Source organism: Haemorhous mexicanus, chromosome 7, assembly GCF_027477595.1.
Source record: "Haemorhous mexicanus isolate bHaeMex1 chromosome 7, bHaeMex1.pri, whole genome shotgun sequence".
NCBI lineage: Eukaryota > Metazoa > Chordata > Aves > Passeriformes > Fringillidae > Haemorhous > Haemorhous mexicanus.
Window position 1 is genome coordinate 38,085,029 of NC_082347.1, and position 23,352 is coordinate 38,108,380.

Here is a 23,352-nt window from a genome sequence, read left to right on the forward strand (position 1 = left end):
CCAAGTTCAAAGTAAACAGCAGAGAGACCAGCGAGGCCACCTCCTGCTGCTGGGAACTGCCCTGCCACTTCTTCCTGTTTGTCCCCATTCCGCACAGCCTGCTCCTTGCAGGATGAAGAGTTCTCCACACAGCAGCACCACAGGACTGGTCTGCAGACAGGGCAAGAAACAGGAAAGAACCAGGATGGCTTCTGCACAAAGACTTGGCAACCATGGAGGGAATGAGTACCCCCAGCCTTGAGAAGCCACACCAAACCCCCTAAAATTACTGTGCTGCCTTCTCTAATTTCATCACTTGGATGAGAAACTAAAGGCCATCTTCAGGATGTGAATGCTTTGTTCCAGGCACTAAATCTTGACCATTTCTGTTCAAGTCATAAACTCCACCATCTGCCTAAAGTAACAGAGTGGGAGTCTCTGCTGAGTGAACTGAGGAGTACAACAAACCTAAGACACATGTAACACAATCTCAAAAATAATTAACTGCTCTTCAAACTCATTACAGAAGAGTCTTCTCATGTAATCTATTATACAATACAAAGGGGAAATGAATCACGTTTTGCCAGAACCTCAAATGAAAAGCTGAAAAAAAAAAAAATTAATCTTCTCTTTCTAAAAAAGCAGAATTTGAAACTAGGAACATTTTCTTATTGTTTCTTCTTTCAGCAAGACCAGAACTTCAAATCTCCCTGACTGAACTCTGCACGTAACCAAGTGGCAGAGCAATTAAACCAGCTCCTGTTGTTCAACCCAGCCTTAAAGTCTGCTTGGGAAAGGCTCCATAATAAGATGTACAGCCTTGGGAAAGCATACAAGCACGTATATTTGGTTGCAAAAGGTTTTTCTTGGGCTTAGTATTTTCTTCCATCTATTCCAATCTGTAGCTCTTTTTCAGGTTCTTTATTTGCATTTCAAGAGCAACATAAAATCTGAACAAATCATAGCATAGATCCAAACATAAAAACAGAACCTTTTTCTTCCAGGTTTGCCAAAGTCCATGCTCAAGACTATTACTGTTCAATGTGCAAAAGAAATAAATTACAACTGGGAGGTTAAAAATTGCACAATTCAATGTTGCAGTGTTAGTTCTGGATGCAGAGAACATCTATTCAGATTCCCTACAAGCAAGTCAGCAGTTGTTTCTTTTGTACACGGTCCCATTTTTACTTGACTATACAAATCCTCTTAATTTTAGCAGCTCGTCTGGAAGTCTCATCTTGCCTGTTCCCCTGAAATTCATCTCCCCCCACTTCCTAAAGCGGGATTTGAAAATAGGCACTGGAAACAATATCCCCAAAACATCCTCTCAGCATTTTTGAGAGTCCCATCCACAACACACATGGGTATAAACCACGGGATATTCTCCAAACACTTCAAAGCCTCAAGGCATACCAGGCTCCCTTTCAACCCAGAGCAATGTTTAGGCAAGAGGCATCATAGCTTGTTTAATTCCAGCTCCACACAGAGGACAGTCTCCAGTGAGGACAAAGAAAGAGCAGCACAAGCCCAGAAGTGAAAAGCCAGGCTGGCTACCTGCCCTTCCAGGTGGCACACAAGCTCTCACACAATGCTTCACCTGAAATTCCAAACACCTCCATCACTCCTGATGGTACTAGTGACTCCTGGGCACTCTGCCATACTAATGGAAGAGTGCTCAAACCTTCTGAACTGCCAGAAGAGCTATTACTGAGCTGTGGTTCACTGCAGATTTGTTAGAGTCTCCATGTTAATCCTGCACGGCTGAAATACCTGTGCTACCCTGCTGAGTAAACAATATCAGGGAAATCTGGGTACTGTATATATAAATACTGTAGTATCTCAACAGCACTAATTTTCATAAATAAACAATGTTTAACAGAACCATGCTCAAGAAGTACTCAAAATTTGAACTGGGTGTTTAAAATTATTTTCAAGAACTGTCAGGTGGCATTCAGGATTAGAAGTCATATTACTTTCCTTGAAACAAATTAAATATTGCAACACTGAGCCACTGAGCAGGGCGCTTTCCAAACTTGCAAAGCCAGTCTCCCAGAGCAGGTTCTGCTCCTGCCCAGCAGCAGGTCCTGCCAGCAGCTCACCTCTCCACACAGCCCATCCTAAAGGAAGCATAGCATGACTTTTTCTACTCCACAACTTTTTATACAGTTTAAAAACTAAGTCGTTGCATGGTGTTCTGATCAATTTCTGTCCGTCCAACCACAACAGAACCTCCTCCAGCCTTGTTCTGGTGGGTGCAGACCACCAAGGCATCCCCAGCCACAGCATCCCACTCAGAACCAGACACAGGTCCCCTGGGAGAAAGCCTGAGGTGTCACAAAACTATTTTCCTGCCTTTTCCTTCCATGTAACAAAACTCTATTCAAAAAAGAACAGCTAAGAGGAAAAAAAAAAATCAAATACAACCAAACTATGATTTTCTTGTCCTCAACCAGCCTCTTCTGCTCATTTTTCTCCCTTCCTGTCCTCCAACACATTTCCCTTTCCAGTAAACCCTCACAAATGCAAGCCATTTCTTTGGTACAAAGGAATTTTCCCCTCTTCCCAGTTCTTGTGGCTTTGCTTGACAGGGTCAATGTCCCAAACTGATGAGCCAGTTCTTTTGTGGGGGAGGAAAAGCAATAATTACACACAACCTGCAACGTGTGAGGAGGGGAATGAAAGTAGGTCAGGTCTCAACTCCTCAGCTTCACTGGGGTTCACCAAATGCTTTCACTTACAGTCACTTTAAAAATACAATTAAAATAATAATAGCACAGCAAGTGAACAAAGCAGCACTGTAGAATTCAGCTTTCTGTCCCTTTCTTTGATATGGATAATTGCATTTGTGTGGTGACGAGAGGCACAAAAACCTGAACCAGCAGAAAATGAAGCCCACAAGACACATCCCAGTATCAGGTGCTCTGATATTCAGAAGCCCAAGAAAAAAAAAAACATTATAAAAGGGTTCTTTGGAAAAAAAAAAACCACTAAAGAAACCACCAATGATTACTAAGAGATGGGAAAGGACAATCTGGAGACATACACAGTCGGTTCATAAATTATAAGGTGGTTTTGAAAGTTTAAAAAAAAAATCCACATTTAAAAAAAATCCACTCCTCTTACAGAATCTCTTGTTTTGCAACTGTTCTGGTTGGGAAGCACAGTCCCCAAGGAGCAAATGCCAAGGCAGTTCTGCTGACGCTCCCAGCCCCGACTGAAACCCGAAGGGCCAAACTTCCAGAACAGCTCTGGCACTCCCAGCGCACGTTTCGTAATTATAACAGGAGCTGCTGGCTGCTGAACTCCTGCAAATCTGGTCCTTATTTAAGATCTGACTCTTACAAAGTCGCTCCAAAGTTGCTCAGTTGCTCCAACTTCTCTTTCAATCAGCTGAAAAGTCAGTTTAGTCCCTGGTACTGCAAGACAGCGTCTGTGATTTGGGGAGCATGCTGCGCCAAATCTCCCCCAAAAAAACCCACTCCAAACACACCCTGCAATGTGCTGAACCTCGACTCAAAGGTCTCTGCTCCAAATCAGTCCCCAAATTGCTCAGAGGATGATTTTACACTGGAAGGCTCCATGCCAAACCAAATACTGCCCTGTTTCCCACCACCAACACAAATCAGTGTCCTCTGCAGAAGATGCTCCCACTTGTCCAGCTGGGATTCTTGGTCCCTTTTCAGCCTGAATTTTGCACTTCTTTAACTACACTGAAATAAATTTTCTCCTCTAGTCAAACCAGGTGTGCTATTACACACAGACAAGACATAACTTGCTAAAGTGGGTGATGGTTCTTTTAAAAACACAAGATTTAAACAGCTCAGGAGCACTGCTTCGAAGAAAGTCTCTTCCACTCTAAAGCTTCAATTTTGAAGAGTCTCAAAATGTTTTACAGTTGAAAATTTGACACTTCCAATAAGGAATTTTTCTCTAGAAATGACAGAAAAAGACATAGTTCAGTATTTTTCTAGCATTCCCATCCGATCCAAAACTAAATACTCGCTTTAAGAAAACACAATCTCTGAATGTTTTTGTTTAAAGCCATTTAAAGATCATTTCTTGTGAAGCTGGATATAGAAATAAGCTCATTAAGGGCTACGCTATGGTTATTATTAAAACACCACAATAGTCCATCTTCTCATGCATACACAACCTTGCATAACTGGAGATGTCAGCATTTTCATTGTAAATTCTGCTTTCAGAGGTTTCAAATTTGCCTGTAAAAAAGTTGCTATGGGCTGAAATTTGTTGCTATTTCCCTGCCAAGGAAGAACTATTTTAATATTAGGAAACTATGCATTCATTGAAGTTGGCCACTGGTTTGGGGTTTTATCTATACAAGTGGTTTAAAAAAAAAATAAAAAGATAAAAAAACCTCACAACTCAGCATCTTTGAAAATCTTCTGGCTCAAAAAAAAAACCTAAAGAAACAAACTCTCACTAAAGGAATCAAATTCCCAAAAGTTAATAACTATTATACTCCTTCAAAAAGCTTCAGCTGGATGGCAGATAAGCCTAAAACATGCAATTATTTCTGCTACTTTGCAAAATAGTAGCCACACTGAGAGACTACCAACTCCCAATGTCTCATCAACACTGACTGTAAATAACAACCCTACCCATGTCCAATTAGTTTGAAGCTCAAGACCATGCCCCTGCTAAAGGGCTGCAGATTTTAAACACAGAATGGACACATTAAGACTGATTTAATCTGGCTGCTTGTACAATTCCCCAGAATCTCAGCTAGCAAATCCTGTACTGGGCCAAATAACTTACTGAACCAGATCCCTGAAAGGGCAGCCAGCCCTCACCCGAAGCTGTGGGGATGTCACATTCCTCCATAATGGGCTTTAATAATTGCCCTTCCATGAAATAAAATTAAAAGGGAAAGAAATTAAAAAGATAAAGCCGACTCTGATTTAACTAATAGGTTTGAATTTTTAATTTAACTCACAGATATCAAAGCCACTGTTCTCGTTTAAAAAAGAAAAAGCCAAAATAAAACAGCCAAAAGAGAACCCTGGGTGAACCATTTGCTTTATTTTTTTCCTACCAAACTAGAAGCAGTACTCTGGTGCTTCTACACCACCTCTGTGCCAGGAAAATGATGGATGTGCAGGGTCCCCCCAGCCCTGTGACCTCTCAGCAGGGCGGCACTGGCTGGAGACAACCCATGGGGACACCCCAGGATGGGGAGTGGGACAGGGGACATCCCACCACCACAGCATCCCTCCTCCACACACTGGAGCACCTCACAAAATCCCACATCCTGACCCAGGCAGGTCACAGCAGCTAAAGAAGGATCTCCGAGTGGACAGTGCTGACCACTGTGACCACAGGTGACGTCAATCTTTAAGCACTGCCAACATTTTGACAAAAATGAAGGTACATTGCTCATATGATTCGACACTTTTGCAGAAAGGAAGGAGCTGTGCTGAACATACTTATTTTTGGATGTTGTTTAGTGTCAGCAAGTGGCCATGACTGAGTAAATCCCAAAGAAAAACTCTTTATTCACTTCCACCATAAGCACACGTCACCCCTTAAAGGGGATCTCTCCCCATCCCTGCTGCCCCTGGGAACCTCCCAAATTTAGGACCATTCTGATCTACTGTGTTTTCCACAGGACACAGAAATAGGCTGTCCCTTGTGGAAAGCTTAAATTAATCCTTTGAAATTTGACCTAAATTAAAAGAATTGAAACGCGTTGTCACCACACCGGGCAGGGGCTTTGAGTGGGTGCTCCAAGGACGGTGTCAAGGCATTGCATGAGGGTAAGAGACCAAATTAGCTCCCCAGCAGGATGATAACACACAGCCTGGCCAAGGGGAGGTCAAGGGAGAGCTCACTATTTATCAAATAGATGTCTAAACTAATTATTCAGCTCACAAAGTAAGCCTTCAACCCATGTGTGCGGTCAGAGCCCTTGTGAAACGCTGGCTATCATCAAAGGCCTGGGCACACACAGGCTGAGAGAATGGTGCCTTTGTACACGCTGGGGGAGACTTGTTTCTAAATATTTAAAAGCAGAAAAAGTCTCTCTGCTCCCCTAGGACAAAAAACATGTATGTAAACACTTGATGTGAGATATGATCTGAGAGCTGACAGTCCCCACAGAAGTCCTACAGGTCCTGTTTCTGCTCACACAGCTCAACAGCCCCAGGTTTTGCCATCACTGCTTGGGAATAAAGCACCACAGCTGAGATCCACCACACTCAGGATCCCACAACATCAGCACCAACATTACCACTCACAGTGGATCAAGATGCCATTTTCAGTGTAAACACTTTCATACGGAGCAGAGTAATACCCAGTGGTCACAGAGGGATATTTATTTACTCAAGACTGACTGAGAAGAGCCAAAAAGCACAGCACCCCCTTAATGCATGACATCTTGCACATATCCATCAGCTGATCACCCTGCTAGATAAATATTGCTGGAACTAAAGCACATACTCTAGTATTTTTAATACACAGCCAGACACCCTGAAGGAAATGATTTCAAATGCCCCTACAGTTACACATAGCTGAGAGAAGGTATTTTTCTCTGTTACACCCAAAGGAAGAAATCTCAATTCCTGTTAATGTTGTGTACAACTTTTCCAATAGTTTGAGTCACTAAGACAATAAACAATAACAATCCAAGCACCTTGTATTAAAAATAAATAAATAAATGCAGACAATTCAGGGCATGCCCGTGAAGGAAGACTCAGGAGCAGATCAGCAAATGTCACCAAAGGTCATGGCCCTGCCGAGCTCCTCAGCTGGCATGAAATGTCATAGCTCTAATGACTGCAGTCAGCACCCCCACTAAAAATTTACATTATTGAGCACCTGACCCCCAAATTAGCTGAGTCCAAAACGTTTTGGCATTTACTAAATCAAAAAAGAAGTCTGCTCTGTCTTTGAAGAGATCTTTTGAAGGGTTTTTTTGGTTTGGGCTTGGAGAGCTTGTGGGTGGCAGTGACAGAACCCAGAGAAGGTGATTGTGTAAAAACTTGGTTGTGTTTTGGTTTGTTGTTTCTTATCAAAGGGTTTAATGAAATACATAAAGGAGGTTTTATTTCCCAAATCTCAGATATAAATCCCACACAATTCCCTGTATTCTGCAGCATAAAAGCTCTTATTATGCTATTAACTTAGAAGCGTTTTCTGATTTTTTTTTCTTGTTTCTGGTAATGATTTGGGTTCTCACATCTAAAATTGTTTCACATCAGTAACATTCCTGCCCAGGAAAGAAGTTTTAAATCTTTTTTAACAATTTACTCTTTGATAAAACCCAGATTCCACCCCCAACATATTCAGTGTGTAAGAGACACATATTCTCAAACTGTGCTTTCCAAAATAATAAAAGCTATTCTTTCCCTCAAAAGTTGCAAAATTATCAGTCATCATTCAAAAAATATTACTCTTCTTCCTGTAAAACACTTCACCAGTCTTCAATTACATTATTTCTGACTTAACCCAAAAAATTAGGGGACCTCACTACAAAGCTAGTCTAAAACCAGAATTATTCATGATTTTGTCATTCTCCTGAAAAGCCAAAAAGGCACCAGATGTTCAATTAACAAATCATACAGTAAGTGGCAACAAGAGTTGGGCTTTTTTTTTTTTTAAGTCTCAGGTTACCTTCAAAAGAAAAAAAAAAAAACAAGCATTTTTGCTATCAACAGTCTCTGTGGCTGACAGATGACAATATTGCTATTCTTTGAGAATTATTTTCAGGAATGTTTGCTAGGGAAGAGGGCTCATCATCTCTAAATAGTTCATCCCCTGCCATCAATAAAAATGTACTTGGAGTGGATTCTAAAATGCGTTAGCTGGTGACGTCTATTTTTAGAGGCAGTGGATAGAAACAAATAAGTTTTGCATGAAGAATTATTAAATAAAAACGAAGCTGTGTCCATGGACATGAGTAGCAGAATGTGTAAAGGCCAAACTCTCTGCAGCAAGCTTGCCAGGTCAGAAATGCTCTGTGGACTATTAGATCAGCTTGACAGCTGAGTTATTGGAACTGTGATCACTCCTCCAAAGACAGATACAACCTTATGAAAGAAGCCTCACTTCCTCCCCCAGATGCTCAGAGAGCAGAAATGATCCAGCACAACACAGTAAAATCATTCTTCAACACAATCAGCCCACAACAATAAAAAAGCAGCCCCTCCTGAGCTCCAGAGAAGAAAACCACTTTGCAAAGCTTGAGGAACAGACAAACCTAGAAGAACATACCAACAAGTGCAGGCTTAAAACAGATTTTATCAAAACACTTCTTTCAACGTGAAGGTCTAGATTGGCCTTTGCTCTCACAGTAATAAACTCCAGTCCTTCTATTGAGATCTCAGCATTCACACCTTCAGAACTTGTGATCCAGACAATGCACCACCAATTGTGCCTGGATATTAACAGCAGCAGGGAAGTTTGTCCTGAGTACAAACACCAACAAAGCTGCAATACCATTTTTGCAGAGTGCCTGGCAAAACTGAACATTCACAAATGAAAACTACTAAGATTCATTTTTCTCTGGACTCCTCAGGTTAAGACAATCTCAAAGAGCAGCAGCCACTTCGTTCCTTGAGACAGCAACACACAACAGCACAAAAGTGCCACGGACTGGTTTCCTTAAAGACCCGTTCCTGAAAACTTTCATCTGTACACTTTGATTATACAACGTGATGACAGTCCCAAGTGAAATCACTGACACCACTGGCTTGCACAAGAATAAACAAACTCACGCTTGTACAAACACAGCCCGGGCGAGAGCAGGGAAAGTCAGAAACCGTAACTCTCCAGGGCTGCTCTGTTACTTGCCTTAGATTTACCAGAGCACATGGAAAGATCTTGACTTCTATTTCAGATGTCTAAGCATTTAAAATTAACTTCTTTTAAGGAATTAAGTATTTGAGAGTGATTTACCTTCGGGTTCCACCGTGGTGTCTTCAACAACTAAATTAAATGAAGGTCGAGCCAGGGAAAGTCCAGCCATGGTGACCACCACCAGGCAGATAAGGCAACCCGAATCCCAGCTGACCATCTTTTTAGAGTAAATTCCTGGTCCATTTCCATATCTCCATGTGGACTTTAATCCCATCTGAGCACCTCTAGAGAAGCATGGAGAGAAAGCTGTGCCTTCGGCCAGGGTACTGCCTCCTCCCTTGGAACGACGGCTGCTGCTGCGGGGAGGAGAGAGATTTAACACTGTCAGCAAAAACATCTCCAAACACAAACCAAAAACCTTCATAAAGCCTCAAACAGAGCTGAGGTTTGAGGGAGGGGAGCAGGAGGATGGGAAAAATAGTTTTCCAGCTTCAAGAATATGTGAAAAGTGAGTGACTTTTCATCTTCTGTTAGCAGTTTCCATCATCACCTGAGGCGTAACCAAGTCCTCCTTGTTTTCACAAAATCACTTCTCAGCACATATTGAGAGCTATTTTACTGACAGAAAAACATACAGGTTTTCAAAAATGAGAGGCACACACATGTGCAGGCACATAACCTGTAATGCTGCAAAATTACCACAATTATACAAATTATATTCTTGTTATTGTTTGAAGGTTTATGTAAGTTTGCCTTGTTTTTCATTCCTACACCTAGGCAGTTCTGCAGCCAGACAAATTTGCAGTAATTTTCCATAAGAAAAACAGTTGAAAAAATATACTGCTTAGACTTGGAAAAATCTGTAAGACTATTTCAACTCAGGACTTCCAGCTCCCCCATGGATGTACCTTCTTCTGACTCAGTTTAGTGTCCTTTGGAAGCCCCTGAGTCCTGGTCAGGTGAAAGGCTCAAGTCTTTGCAGTGATATTGGTTTGCTACAGTGCATTAATTAAATCTGTATAAAATATGGTACAGATTGCAGTTTCACAGAGACCTGCCCAGCACCACTTTCCATCCACACATGCCAAGCTATGTGCACAAAACTTTCTTTGCTCAGTCACTCAATGATGCTTATTGAGATATATTTTTCAGAGGTGGGGGGGGAAGTCTATCTTATTCACAATAAAATGAATTTAAATGGATGGAGTTAAGTGCCAATCCAGCCATGGACTGACAGAGAAGTGGCAGCAAAGGAACTGGCACTCCCTTCAGGGGACCCTGTTGCCTCCATACAGATGCTAGGTGAGGGTCAGAAGAGCATCCTCCTCACAGGGTGATTTAACAGCTCAAGCAGAAAATTAGACCTGATTTTCCGCTTCAGAAATAAAAGTAAAACCTCAGTAAATGGATAAAACAAGTAACTGCAGCAACTGTTCTAATCTGGTCAATGATTCATCTTAGATGTGATGAAACTCAACTGCAATTTGGAGAGCGCTTGTCTGGAAGGGGAAAAAAATAACACAAAACCTCTTTTTCCCTCCCGCCCTCAACACTTGAAAATTAAAAAACTAAAAAAAACTAAAAAAACCGAAAAAGTCAGGGAGTGTGGAGATAAAGTAAACCTTCTCCAAACTCCTTGTCATTGGGATTTGGTGTGGTACCTCAGCAAGCTGAAACAGGGACACAGATTCTCCCTTTATAAAGCCAACCATTTAAAAAGTTGATTCTGATTTTTATTAGCCCTGTGCTAGCTGCCACGAAGTTCACAAATGCTGTTGAGGTATCTTTTATCTTGGGTACTATACACAGTAACTTCTGGAGTCAGTAGAAACAGGTTTTGGATGGCATAAAGAAGTCACTTGAGGAAAACAATACAAGGTGAATCCCTGCTACTTCAGGGCAAGCTTTTTCCAGCTCCATTGGTATCACCTCAAAGCCCTGTCCCTCCTGTAAAGATTTCAGCCTGGCTCCAGCACCCCAGACCACAAGCTAGCAACTACCATTAAATTTCCAGTGAAAACACCACCAGACCACTGCACAAACATTTGCCAAGAGCTTGCCCAGCCCTTCTCTAAATAAGCACGGAGCAGGTGTAGAGCTGAAGAGAGCTCTGTCTTTGGGACCAGTTTGTGTGTGGAGCAGGAGTGGAGCAAACCCCCCTGGATGCCACCACCCAGGTCCACTGCCCACCTCGCTGTCTGGCAGCCACAGCCCTACAGCTCAGTTTATCCAGCTGTAAAGTGAGTAGAAACCCCTAATTAACAGCCTGGGTGTAATGCTGATTTAATTTCCATAAATCATCCTGTAAACTCCGATTAAAGTCTATGTTGATAAATGCAAAATCCCATCGTGGTTTTGCAGAAAGAAAACATACCAGAACGACAGCCTGTATTTCAGACTCCGAGAGCATTAATTCCATTGACATTCCTGCAGTTTCAGATTTTCAGACTTCACTAAACCCCACTGAAAGCACATTTGAGGTTCTTATCCTTATCCTAAATCCTGAAGTGCAGCACAAGGCTACTTGGCCACGCGTCTCCTCACCTGAAGATTCTTGTTGCCACTTGCACCTCAACATCTGCCGGCAGAAAGAAGGGATTCTTCACCCACAGGGCAGCAGCGAACCCAAAATCCTGGCTTGTGAAGGTGCAACAACGCACAAATCAGAGCTCTGCACCCATCCATGGAGCCAAAGCACTCTACCACCAGGACAGCAAACAGGCTTCAAGGGTTGCCCTCTCCCAAATGAAGTGGAGTCCAGAGAAGATGAAACGAAACCAAATTCTTTTCATAGTTTAATTGCCACAGTTGCTGGGGGACGAGTCCCTGGAAAGACCTCCTGTGCTGGATAATTATGTACCTCTATCTCAATGTTTGGAACACAGCCCCAGCATGCTTTTTGGCCTCCACAATTCTGGCTTCCTGACTACAATACCATAATCCCTCCTGGAGTCTCAGACTCAGTGAAAGCCACACGTAGTGTTTATTTTTCCCCTTGAAAGGGAACTCTGTCTCTCTTCTCAGCCTACACTTTGGGGAGGAGTTGTCAGCCCCCAATGATTGATGGCTCTCCTTGCCACTCGCTCATCAAGTCAATTTTCACCTCGTCACATACCTGCCCAAATTTTCTTTGCCAAACTGACAAGCATGGGAAAGCAGACTGGTTTGGGAGCCCAACCAAATTCCTCCAAGCTGTACTTCAGTTTAAACACACTCGCACACACAAACAAGTAGTACTTGTTCAGCAGTGGCATTAATTAAATTCAATGCTCAGTGTTCTTTTTAATCTACTTGCATTGTTGTTTATAAGATGTTTATCACTCCCCAGGGACAGTACGATTTGTAGAGTATGTTAACCAAATCAATACATTGCTCACTGTATAACTTTTCAACATCTTTCTCAATTAGGCGGGGAATAGCAAAATCTGAGTGAAATATGGATCTTCCCTCCACAAAGAAACCTCAAGCGCTCAAAAGCTCAGTAGGTTCGTCAGAAAAATCCAGGTAGATGAAGCTTTGAAGCTAACAGCTTTACATACACAATGACAGAGGAATTGTGTATGGACAGAAAATGCAGAAATATACATCCGTCAATAAAAATATATATACACATATATATCTAACAAGACTCTTCAGCAGAGTTCAATCTCCAAGCAAATCTGAGCATCACAGCTATTAAACATTAATTCTGATGGACTAATGGGAACCGGCTGGCAGCTTCAGTACTTTTTCATTGTTTGAACTTCTTTCATTTGCTTTCCAGGACTATCCTGTTTTTCTCAAGTCTTTTGCCACCAAGAGATCGGGGAGGGGGTGGGGGGGGGGGGGGAAATCTGCATTTTAATTGACATTCCAGAGAGCGGGAGAAGTCCAGAGGCTGCTGATTGCTGTCTATTCAGCCCAAACAGGCTTTTCAGATGAAAATGAGAAAAGGCTAGTGGAAGATTTACAGGGATTTGGTACAAAGGAGACAATAAAGTTTTAAATGTTGATAGCGTTTCACACCAAACGCATAATGGGTCCCAGTTAGAAGGGGCCGTTTTGCATTTAAATATATATTTCATTGACGATTTCTCTCCCCCCGTATCTCAGACGGGGCGCTTGTGCCCCTCGGCCCCGCTCCCGCAGCACGGCGGGGCAGCACGGGGCTCCGAGCCGGGGCCGGTACCGAGGCGGAGCTGCTCCTCCGGGGCCGAGCCCCCCGTCCTCAGCCCGTGCTGCCCGTCCTGCTGTCACCGCTGGAACCGTCCCCAAAGACACCCGCGGGGATGCGGGGAAGGCAGGGGAACAGCGCTGCTGCTCGGGCTTCCCGCACCGCAGCGGCGACCGAGTGACCACAACCCGACCCGCAGCTCCACCGGGGAGCAGAACGGAGCCCCGCACCGGCACATCCCGCCTCGAGCCCCGCACCGGGGGAATCCCCGAGCCCCGCGGAGCGCTGGAGCGCGCACACAGCGCCGAGAGCGCGGCGGGACCCCCAGCCCGGCCCCGGGGCCGCCCCTTCCCCGGCCCGCCCGCTGCCTTTACCTGCGGCGAGAGCGCCGGGCGGGCTCCGCTCCGCGGCGGCTCCCGGGCTGGGGCGCGGTGCCGAGCGGCGGCTCCCGGGACGGGGCGAAACTCCCGTCGCTGCGGCCGCGGTCACTGCGCGGGCGGCCCCGGCTGGCGAGCCCGCAGCGGCGCAGCGCCGCGCATCCCCCGCGGGACGCGCCCGGGGCAGGCAGAAGGGCGGCGAGGCGAGGCAGGAGCCGGCCCGGCGCCCCGTCCCGTGCCGTGCCCTGGCTCGGCCGCAGCGGCTACCGACTCAGAGGGGCGAGCCCGCCGTGCCCGGCGCCAGCTGCCTCCTCCCCCGCGCGGGCATCGCCGAGCAGCGCGCCGCGGGTCCCGCTCCGCTCCATCCAGCCGCCCGCCCCGAGCCGCCGCAGCTTTGTCACGCCGACAGCCCCCTCGGGTGGGAGGTGGGTTTTCTCTCCCCCCTTTCCCCCTCTCGGCGCACTCCTCCGGCTCCTTCCTCCTCCCCCGGTCACTCCCCCCGCTGCAACCCGAGCCGTTTCCTGGACGGCGCTGCCGGGCTCTGCCAATCGCCGCCGAGCCCCTTCCCCCGCCCGGCCCTCGGAGGTGCGGAGCCGGGAGCCCCCACCCCGCCCGAGGGTCGCGGATGCCCCCGCGGCGCGGACCTGGAGCACTTGGCGGCCCCGGAGAGGGGCAGGAGGGGAGCGGGGACTCCCCGCTCCAGCCACTGCCTGCCCGGAGGAGCGGGACAGCTCATCCCGGTGCGACCGCAGGGCTGAAGGGGAGGAACCCCGCGCAGCTCCCGGACGGTTGCTCCGCTGAAAGTTTTCCAGCGGGTTGGAATGGAAAGGAAAGGAAAGGTGGGGAGCGCGGAAAGCGCCACCGCTGAGAGTGAGCCTGGGCTATGGCACCGGCACCCGGGCACTGAGCAGCATCTGCATCCTCACGCGAAAATGGTTCCAGCTCAGCAGCGGTCCCCGAAACCTCTCCTGAAGTGTTTCTGGCTCAGAAGCCATGGCTGGCCTGTGGCCAGTTCCATCTAGAGAGGGTGGTCGGATAACACCCGCTCCAAAAATCACTCTCATGAGCTTCTCAGTCCAAAGCTTGATTGCAGCTGCCCCGTGAATTGGTCTGACAGTGCACTTTTAATACCTGTGTGGTGCCCAAATGGGGAAAGTTGTCAAAAAGTTATGCAAACATCATTTATTTAGACACACAGATTTAAAACTGCATAATATGGGTATTTAGAATTCAATATAGCTTAGCCTGATCCTTGCTTAATAAAACATTTGCTTTAGATACCATCAACTAAAAGGTTTTGAATATGGAGTCTGTGTAATACTTGCTCGTGTAGAGTCAGATTGACAACAAAATCAATAAGTGGCGGTTGCCTCAAATTTAATCAGTGTTGATCAATTTAATGTTACTTTATTTAAGCTCTACTGTACATTTTATATGTTGTGTGTGGCATTGATCAAGGGGATTTTCAAGGACTGAGGCCACACGTCGTAGTGTAAGACTATTTACACACACCTAGACACCAAAAACTTGAAAAGAAGTTTTCTGTAGAGTATGTACTTACCTCCCAGCATGTATTTCCCCACCCCTACTGCAGCCTTTATGAGGGATGGCAGACAAATTTGTAATTGACTGGAAACACAGGTTTAGTTTTTTGTTTTTGTGGAGTGTTTTTTTGTTGTTCCTAAAGCAACAGACATCTGAATGTTCTAATTGAGAAGCTGAGATGTCACAGTCAAGATCCAATTTTCCCAGCACCGAGCATGTCCATCGCCCATTGAAAACATTGTTAACACATTCTCACATAAATTATTGTCTGGCACAGGAAGCTGCAATACCTTTCCCCATTCATCGATATCTTTGCATACTCTCAAAGAAAAGGAAGCATTCCACTAAAAATGACAAATCAGAACACCTATTTCCAAGGTCTGGAAGCACTTGTCAGAATTTATTCTTTTGGAGGATGAAAAGATAGCAGTCTATCAATAGCAGCCTTTTCTCTTAAATGAGCCACATTCTCCTAAAGTGGCCCACAACAGCCCAGCTCCTCTATCTGAGAAAAGCAGAAGCATGTTTGGAATTAAAGGGGGGGGGGGGAGATCAATTCTGTCATCATATTTAGGCTTCAAGAGATCTCAGTGGGCCCAGGGAGCCTTTCATAGCAGTTAGGCTGCTGAATGAGAGCATAATCTCTTTACAGTTTTTTCCTCCTCCTCTCAAAGTGGCTGGGATCCTTTCTGTGAGCCCTCCTGCACGTGAATGGTGTGGCTAATAAGCCTATTAATGAGGTTCCACAGCAGAGTGTGAATAGGTAAATAAGCCCCAATCTGTTGAGGTTCAGGAGCAAGGGCAGTAAAGCCATCATGAACTAAAGGTGACAGTTTGAACTGAAATAGGAACAACAGCTCCAGGTTTCAAGCGAAAGAATAGACAGACAAGGCACACATTCAGGCTCCTTCTACCCCCTACCGAGTCCTATTTTCTCTCCCATTCTTCCTCCTTTATAAAATGTCTTGAGTAGTCACCCATTTTTTCAAAAGCTCTTGAGACGTCCTTTTTCATCCTGGCAATGATACATCAATAGGGAGGAAGGAAAATGAGGACACCAATGCTCCTTTGCCCCGCAAGTTTCAAAAGCAGGAACAGCGCTGTGTGCCCTCGCATATGGAAGCGGGGGAGGAGAAAGAAAGTTAAATTAAATCTTTCAGCCCTGCCAGCTCTTTGTCGCTGCTGTCAGCCGAGCTCCGGTCCTCCCTCTACACGCAGGCAGGGATACAGTTAATGTTCAACAGGGGCAGGGTCCGAGCCCTGCTCCAGCTGCAGCGGGGGCACAGCTGGGCTCGGCCAAATCCCCAGCGAGGGGCACGCAGAGGGGAGGAGATGGATTCATTGCTGCCCAACAGCTCTTCTACCTGGCGGGGTAAGGTGGAGATGTGCCTGACTTGAGGCTGCTCCTGGCCTGGACCCAGCCGAGCCCAGCTCATCCATAAAAGCCCAGCTGGAAGGGATGAAGGCAGAAGGTTCAGCAGGTGACAAACAGCTCGAGAGATGGGGTGAGATGGGCAACCAGCCCCTCCGAGTAATGGCGGAAAAGTCACCTCGGAAAAAAGCACAGCACAGAGCTGCTGAGAGCTCTCAGTTCTACTCCTCGCAGACTCTCTGACATTTCTTTTAAGTGCTGGAGATATCAGGGCAGCCAGGGCTCCACGGAACCCGGCTCCTCCGTGGAATTCCAGCGAGGAAGCAGCCCCGGCTCCTGGCACGGTGCAGACAGATGGCAGGGGAGGCCATGGGTACCCCGGGGAAGGAAGTTCTGCAGCACTCGTCTATTCTCCAGGTGCAGGACCTGCTAACATGCCACAGTTCCATCTGATGAAAACAGGAATAAAATACAGGAAGTTAAATTAGGAATAAAATGAAAGAAAATGAAAGCCCACACATTCAAGTCTTAGAGGTCTAAGGGGAGAAACCCTCTAGATCCAAATTCAACCACACATATCACCGAGGCTTTTCTCCATGAAAGACAATGGGAATCAACAATTCTTCCCTGTTATTCCAACTGTCCCATCCAAAAAATTTCTCCTGCCCATGCTAGATATGATTAAATGCTTGTCTAAGATTTCTTTTTATTTTTTAAAATTTTCTTTTCTTTGAAGTTATTCCAAAGCTAAGTGTCTAAACCCAAACTTTGGCAGCTAAAATGTTTACCTGGTTTCCAAAGTGCTTATGGTTCTCTTTCCAGGCATCTCCAAACTATTTTTTAGGGTACCAAAGAGCTAATCATAGGAACCCACTTCTGAAAATATTTTTTTTTCAAAGACAGGCAAAATTGCTTTATAGATTTTTCAGTGTCTTAGGGAAAAGGAATTTCATAAAAGACCAATCCTGTTCTAAAATAAAAGCCACTACTAAAAGAGAGGCTTCCATAGTAGTTCTCACCAGGTATTACTTCAAGAGGCTGCTAAACTGAAAAATTGAGATAACAATTAATTATTTTAATGCAAATAAATCCAGTAATTATCCATGAAAGTGTGAAGTAGATGGGCTACCAAGTTCTCTTGCAGGAAAATGTGTGTGGGAAGGGGGGGCTGCAGTTCTTGGCCCATCAAAGGATAGTTTTACTGGGTGTTTATCAAATAAGGAAACCTCATTTTGGTTAAGCTAGAGAAGGGGGCAAATTAATTGCTTTTGTCTACCAATTTTTTGATCTTCCTCTGCATTATGAACAATTGAATATTCTAGGAAATACTTCTTCAGGCAGTAAGACTAAGAAGTTGAGAAAAAAATTCATATTTTGACTGCTGCTGTGTCAATGTCTTGTAATGGCACTTGAGTATCTACACTCCCCTTGTATTGTTATGCCTTGTAGCCATGTAACCTTTCTGCTGCTCCTCTCATTTTGTGTGTCTTAAGGAAAATATTCCAAACAAATATTTGTTGTTTTCATTACAGTGTTGCAAGATATATTTAAACAGGAAATGTGCTGTGTTTTGAGCAGGGTTTTACAGTGGGATCCTGAACATTCTGTGATTTCTGCCCTTCTCCACTGGCTTTCCTGGGAAAGGCACTTAATTTGTCTGTGTCCAAACTCTCCAGCTATGAAATGAGAATAATAGATGCTTCCTGTCTCCCACCCTTTATCCAGTTCATCTATTTAGATGGTAAGCTCCTCATCTCTGACCATGTTTTTATGCATGGCTTAGAACAATAGGGCACTGATCTCAGCTGGAACCTCCAGGCACTTCCATAATGCAAATATTGAATACTAAATAATCAAAATAAAAGAAAATCCTCAATTTATTATGTATTCCCTCATAAAGAATTTGTCACACACTGTCCTGGTAGAGCACCCCTGGCTCCTGGGGAACAGTATCATTTCTAAACAGTGGAAATCTTCATCCATTGGAGAAGATCTTTTAGCAGTAAGCTCCTTTAAAGCAGACTGCAGAGAAACCCTATGAATAAACTTCTGAGTGCTGAGCAGGGCACAGCAAGCGAGCCAGACTTGTAAAAACGAGAAGACAAAGGCTGCAAAGAAAATTTCTCCCTCTGTTACAGAACTTGGGTATATTTTGCTTGTTGGCCCGAGCACTTCTCATTTCTGTTCCCAGCTGATCAATACCCACTGGTTTGTTTTACTGGAGCCCTGTGTCTCACTGGACCAGCTGGTGGTTATGGCAGCTTCCCCTGCTGTGTTACATCAGATCAGATTCCTCTCTGGTGACACCGCAGGGTTCAGCAGAGGTGCTCCAACTTCCAGGCACAGCCTCGGAGCAGGAGGTGTGAAGTCAGGGCTCGTGTTACAGTTTAAACCCTGGAAGGAGCAGGAAACTGGAAGGCAGGAACCCACAGTGTGGGCACTCTATTCTTTCTGGGCAGGGTGCTGTGACCCAGCTGTCCCACAGCACCAAACCCCAACAGATCCCTCCTGCTTCCCAAATCCTGTGCTGCAGTGCCAAGCTCTTCATTCCCAGTTTACTCTCCCACAGGCCCAGGTGCAGACACAAGCAGGCACAGTCACTCTGTAGCAGTTAAAAATATAAAATAAAAGTAATTCTTCTACTTCCCACCTTGGGTAATAAAGCACTAAATGCCTACAACTATTTCCCTGCCTCATTCTTCTTAACCCTCAAACATCTTTCAAGTCAGCATTCTCCACACAGTTAATATTCTTTCTCCTCTCCCCATCCTTTGCACATAATTTCCTTTCCCTATCTCCTACCATAGTTTTCAGAGGAATTTGCTTCTTCCTCTATGTGTCTCTCTCAGTGAAAGCCATGCCTTTTATCAGCTCCAGTCCCCACTGGAAGATGGCCTCCTCCTCCACTTTGCCAGGTGATTGTGGTACCCACAATTTCACTGGATTGCCTTGGAGAGCAGCCAGAGATCTGCCCAAGAAAATCTCCACATAAACAGAGATGCATGGAGGTTTAACAGCCTTCATTTGTTAACTGTGTAACCACTTTCACAAGCTGCAGTCCCCAAAAATGGGATGGCAAGGTGATGGTCAGGCAGATAAAGTCCAAAGACAATTTGATACAGGCATGGGGAGTTTCTTAAGGCGAAGTCACAGAAAGGTTTCCCACACACAGACCCAAAGTGTCCTTTTCCCTGCTCCCACAGACCCAGAAACACCCTTTTCTCCTTCATTCATTTCTGTTTTAAATAAAGGGTTGCAGGGAAGCTTGCTTTGCATGAAATCCAGACTTGTATTACTGAATACTCATATGCATATGAATGAATATTCATATATGTATAAACACACAGCCATATTTCAGGGCTTGAAGAGAAAGGCCTGCTTTTGATTTAGATAGCCAAGCTGAGGTCAGATTCCATTTCTTAAAGGACAGCAAAGGTCGTGTTGGTGATTGCTGGATGAGAAAAACCCAAAATCCCTCACGCTGCTCTCCTGATGCCAACTGAACAGAGATCCTGCTGGAGACTCCCAGGGCTGCTGAACTCAATGGGTCAGGAAATGTTTTGCACTGTGGGTACAAGTAAAGAGGCCAGCAACTTGATTACAGGGGAGACTTAGTTAAATATTCACTGGGATTCATTATGTGAAAACCACTAGAAAGGAACAAGTTTCTACAGGAAGGGTAGGGCTGTTTTATTCTTGCTTCTGCTGTGAAATGCTCCTGGTGGCTGCCGAGCCCAGCTGCTGTCCTCTAGTGGGAGGAATACAGCAGGTCCGTGAGGATGTGCAGCGTGCTTTTGCTGGTTTTTAATCCCGGTGCTCCTTTAATTTCCCAAAGAGAGCCTTGTAGACCCAACCCTGTCCCACGGGTGTCCTCCACGGGGGTTTCGTGACAAATAGCCTCTCCCTACCTTTCCCAGCTGGATGGATCCCAAAATTTGGCAGGTCCTTTGAAAAGGGCCACGATGCTGATTGGTAAGAAATGATAAATCTCAAAAATCTCTTAAAAAAGGGAGATTTTAAACAGGGCTCCAAATTTTTACTGGAATATTCAGCCTCCTTATCTGCAAATTAGAGTAGCAACATATCTGAAAGCAACAAATTCAATTTTGGCTGAGAAAAGGGCAGTAAGGATTGAGGAACTAGAGAAACACCGATCCCAGATTTATAGAAAGCACTAGCTCTAAAAAGAGTTTTTCATGGCGTGCAAAGGGTGAAATCCTGTGTTGGCCAGCAATGTAGCTCTGCCTTAAAAACACACAAGGCAATTTCTCTCCTGTAAATTTTATTCCCTGAAGCCTTACATTCAGCAATCTACTTTCTAGGGGGAAAAAAAAGAAAAGAAAAAAAAAAAAAAGGCATCAGCAGTCCCGCCCTGCTCCACATGTAGCAACAAGCTCCTGGTTAATTCTAGAAAAGAGAGAAACTGAAACATTTTAAACAGAAACTGCTGTGATCGCCAGAGTACAACCAAGGGGGGAAGGGGGGGAAGAACAAGCAGTGAAAAATTGAGCTAAAAGCAAAGGAGCTGCATTTGTATTTGTGTTCAACAGGAAAAACATCATTTGCAGATAAGAAATAATGCAGGTTTAACCCTGTCTATGCAAACAAACAGGCGGGAGCAACTACCAGCAATGGGTCTCTTTCCATGCCACAGGGGTGCCCAGGGGTCAAGGGAAGGGACAAAAGAGGAAAGAAGCTGAAGGAGAAAAGGAGGGTGCTCTTATGGTGCTCTCACTAAAATCGTCATGGAGCCAGGACATGATGGAGAAATACAAGGTTTCTTTGGGGAATACAAGGTTTCTTTTCTTTCTTCATTACTGCCTTGAATAACCAGGTTTCTGATTGTTTAAGGGGTAAGGAGCAGACCAGGAGTGTTTTCCAGAGGCATGTGAAAAATGGGGTTAACCATTTAACAGCAGCTTGCAAAAGATCCCAGAGGAAAATCGTGCTATGATCCCGTGTGCTTAGGGACAGCCAGCTGCTTTGTACTCCAGGAAAATCTGTCTGGTCGTTGGATATATTGAATGCTGGGTTTAGTACTGAGACTTCCTTTTCTTGGATGCTGAAAAAATCACCAAACTGGCCCAGCAGAAAAAACCTCCTAATGCCCTTGCATCCAAAACTCTGGCAAAATTGCCACCCATTTGGAGCCCTTCTGTTAATAGAGACAATGGTGGGAGAAGGGAATTAACTTCACTAGAGGGAAAAGCTCTTCAAATTCCTCATATCCATGTTAGAATCATGGCATGGTTTGAGTTGGAAGAACCTTTAAAGGTCAGCTAGTCCAACTCCCCCTGCCATGGGCACCTTCCACTGTCTCAGGTTGCTCCAAACCCTGTCCAGCCTGGCCTTGGACACTACAGGGATGGGGCACCACAGCTTCTGTGGGTGCCCTGTGAGTGCTGGGTCATGTCCAGTTTTCCTCCCCCTTTCCAGCCTGCTGCACAGAGCTCCAGCTGCAGGAAGGGATAAGCCCACTGGCCTGATGCTGGAGGAGAGGCAGGAGCCTCCAGGCACTGCAGACCCCACTCCTGGGGGGCTGTGCTGCCTGTCCCCATGGGATCTGTGGGCTGGGAGCTGAATCTCATCACCAGAGCAGTGAGGAGAAGCAGTGCACAGCTGTTTGCATGATACATATCTTTGGAATAAATAAACCTCATCTCCAGTGCTGCTGCTTTCTAAACATCTATAGAGACATGCATTCACTCCAAACATTCAGAAAATAAACAGAAAGGGAGCTGCTCAGTAAACCCTCCTCCAGCCAAAAGCCAGCCCTGCAAAAGTGTCATCTCTCAACAGAATCCAAAATCTCTTCACACACTGAAATTTGTCTTTTTAAGAAATGTTCTGTCTCCATTTTCTGATGCAGAGACACCTTGGAGGCTCTAGGCTTAGGTTTCCTAAACCTGATGAATGTTTTTCCACAAATACAGAGGCAGAAGGAGGTAAAGAATAGTTAAATGCAGCACAATTGAAAATTAGCTCAAAATGCCTCAAGCTGCAATTCAGATGGATTACAAGATAACCTCAGTAGTTTCAAGAATTTAACAAGAACAGCCCTAAATCAACATAAATACTTGCTCAACCATTTTCATCTCAGGATTAATGTCAGATTTTTTTGTTGTTGTTGTAGTTCTTTTCTCTTGTGACATTAAAACCATTTTCCAGCTTTTATTTTTTGGCGAAGTATTTGTGGTTACTTGGAAAGGGGGGTGAGAATGTTGATGGGGCAGGGGCAGGGGGGTCTGTACCTCCTCTGCAGAGTGGGAATGGAGCTGGACAGGTGAAGTCTGGTGCTGGTGGGTGCACTTGGGGGATTTGCTGGGGTTTGAAGGGGAGACAGGCAGATGCCTCCTGCCAACCCCTCTTTGTTTTTGCCTGCTGAGTTTTGTCACAAGGCAGCTGTGACCATTTTCACTGCTCTTGAAGGTTTAAGTCCTGGTGGGCCATGCCCACACTACATTCCCACTCACACTCAGCAGCACTGACAGCCTCAGAAGCCCTTTATTCTGGGGTAACTTCTGGAGATCTCTTTATACTCAGAGAAAAAAAAAAATCCCCAGAGAGCCACCTGTGGCCTCTGAGATAAATTTCTGCTTTATGGTTGCCCGCAAGCTGGCCTGGAGACACACCCTTGCTTGCTGGAGTACAGATAAGCTTCCAAGGACTTCAAAGGGATTGCTGAAGCAGACTGCAGTGGATTTCTGCAGAAATGTAATGCACAGCATGTGTCTGAGGGGATGGAGAAGAGCTGGGGTGGTTTAGATTAGATAGCACTATTTGGCTTTCGAGGGACTTGAGGAAGTGAAAGACACATAATTGTCTTTTAGAGTGGAATATTTGACTTCAGCTCACCCAGCATTGCAGAAGAGCTTGTAGATAAGCAGGAGAAATTATTTCCTTGTGAGGACTGGGTACCACTTCCATATGACGAATCTCCCTTAGAGCAGTTTTCCATCCAGGGTGTCATTGCGCTGGAGTAAGGCTCAGTTATAAACCTGTCCAGTCCTAAAAATTTATAATTGAATTCATTATTGCTATAGAGCACCCCAGGGCCACATCTTCTTTTATTCTTTCTATAATTACAGAGTCCTAAAATATTTGGGTTGGAA

At 45.0% G+C, this 23,352-nt stretch overlaps 1 protein-coding gene across 12 annotated transcripts in view; it reads right to left on the reverse strand.

Moving 5' to 3' along the window:
• The window catches only part of FGFR2 (fibroblast growth factor receptor 2), an 81,304-nt gene extending 67,319 nt beyond the window's left edge, over positions 1-13,985 (reverse strand). For 5 of the 12 annotated variants that reach the window (XM_059852099.1, XM_059852098.1, XM_059852096.1 and 2 more), the window contains exons 1-2: positions 13,968-13,985; positions 8,893-9,149 (exon numbers count right to left, since the gene is read on the reverse strand). In XM_059852099.1, coding sequence (XP_059708082.1) covers positions 8,893-9,067 — 175 coding nt within the window. In that variant the 5' untranslated portion in view covers positions 9,068-9,149; positions 13,968-13,985. Of the gene's footprint in view, positions 1-8,892; positions 9,150-11,337; positions 11,767-13,320; positions 13,479-13,967 lie in introns of those variants that run through there. The other 7 variants (XM_059852097.1, XM_059852095.1, XM_059852089.1 and 4 more) reach the window with 5 other exon arrangements.
• Positions 13,986-23,352: the final 9,367 nt, after the last annotated feature.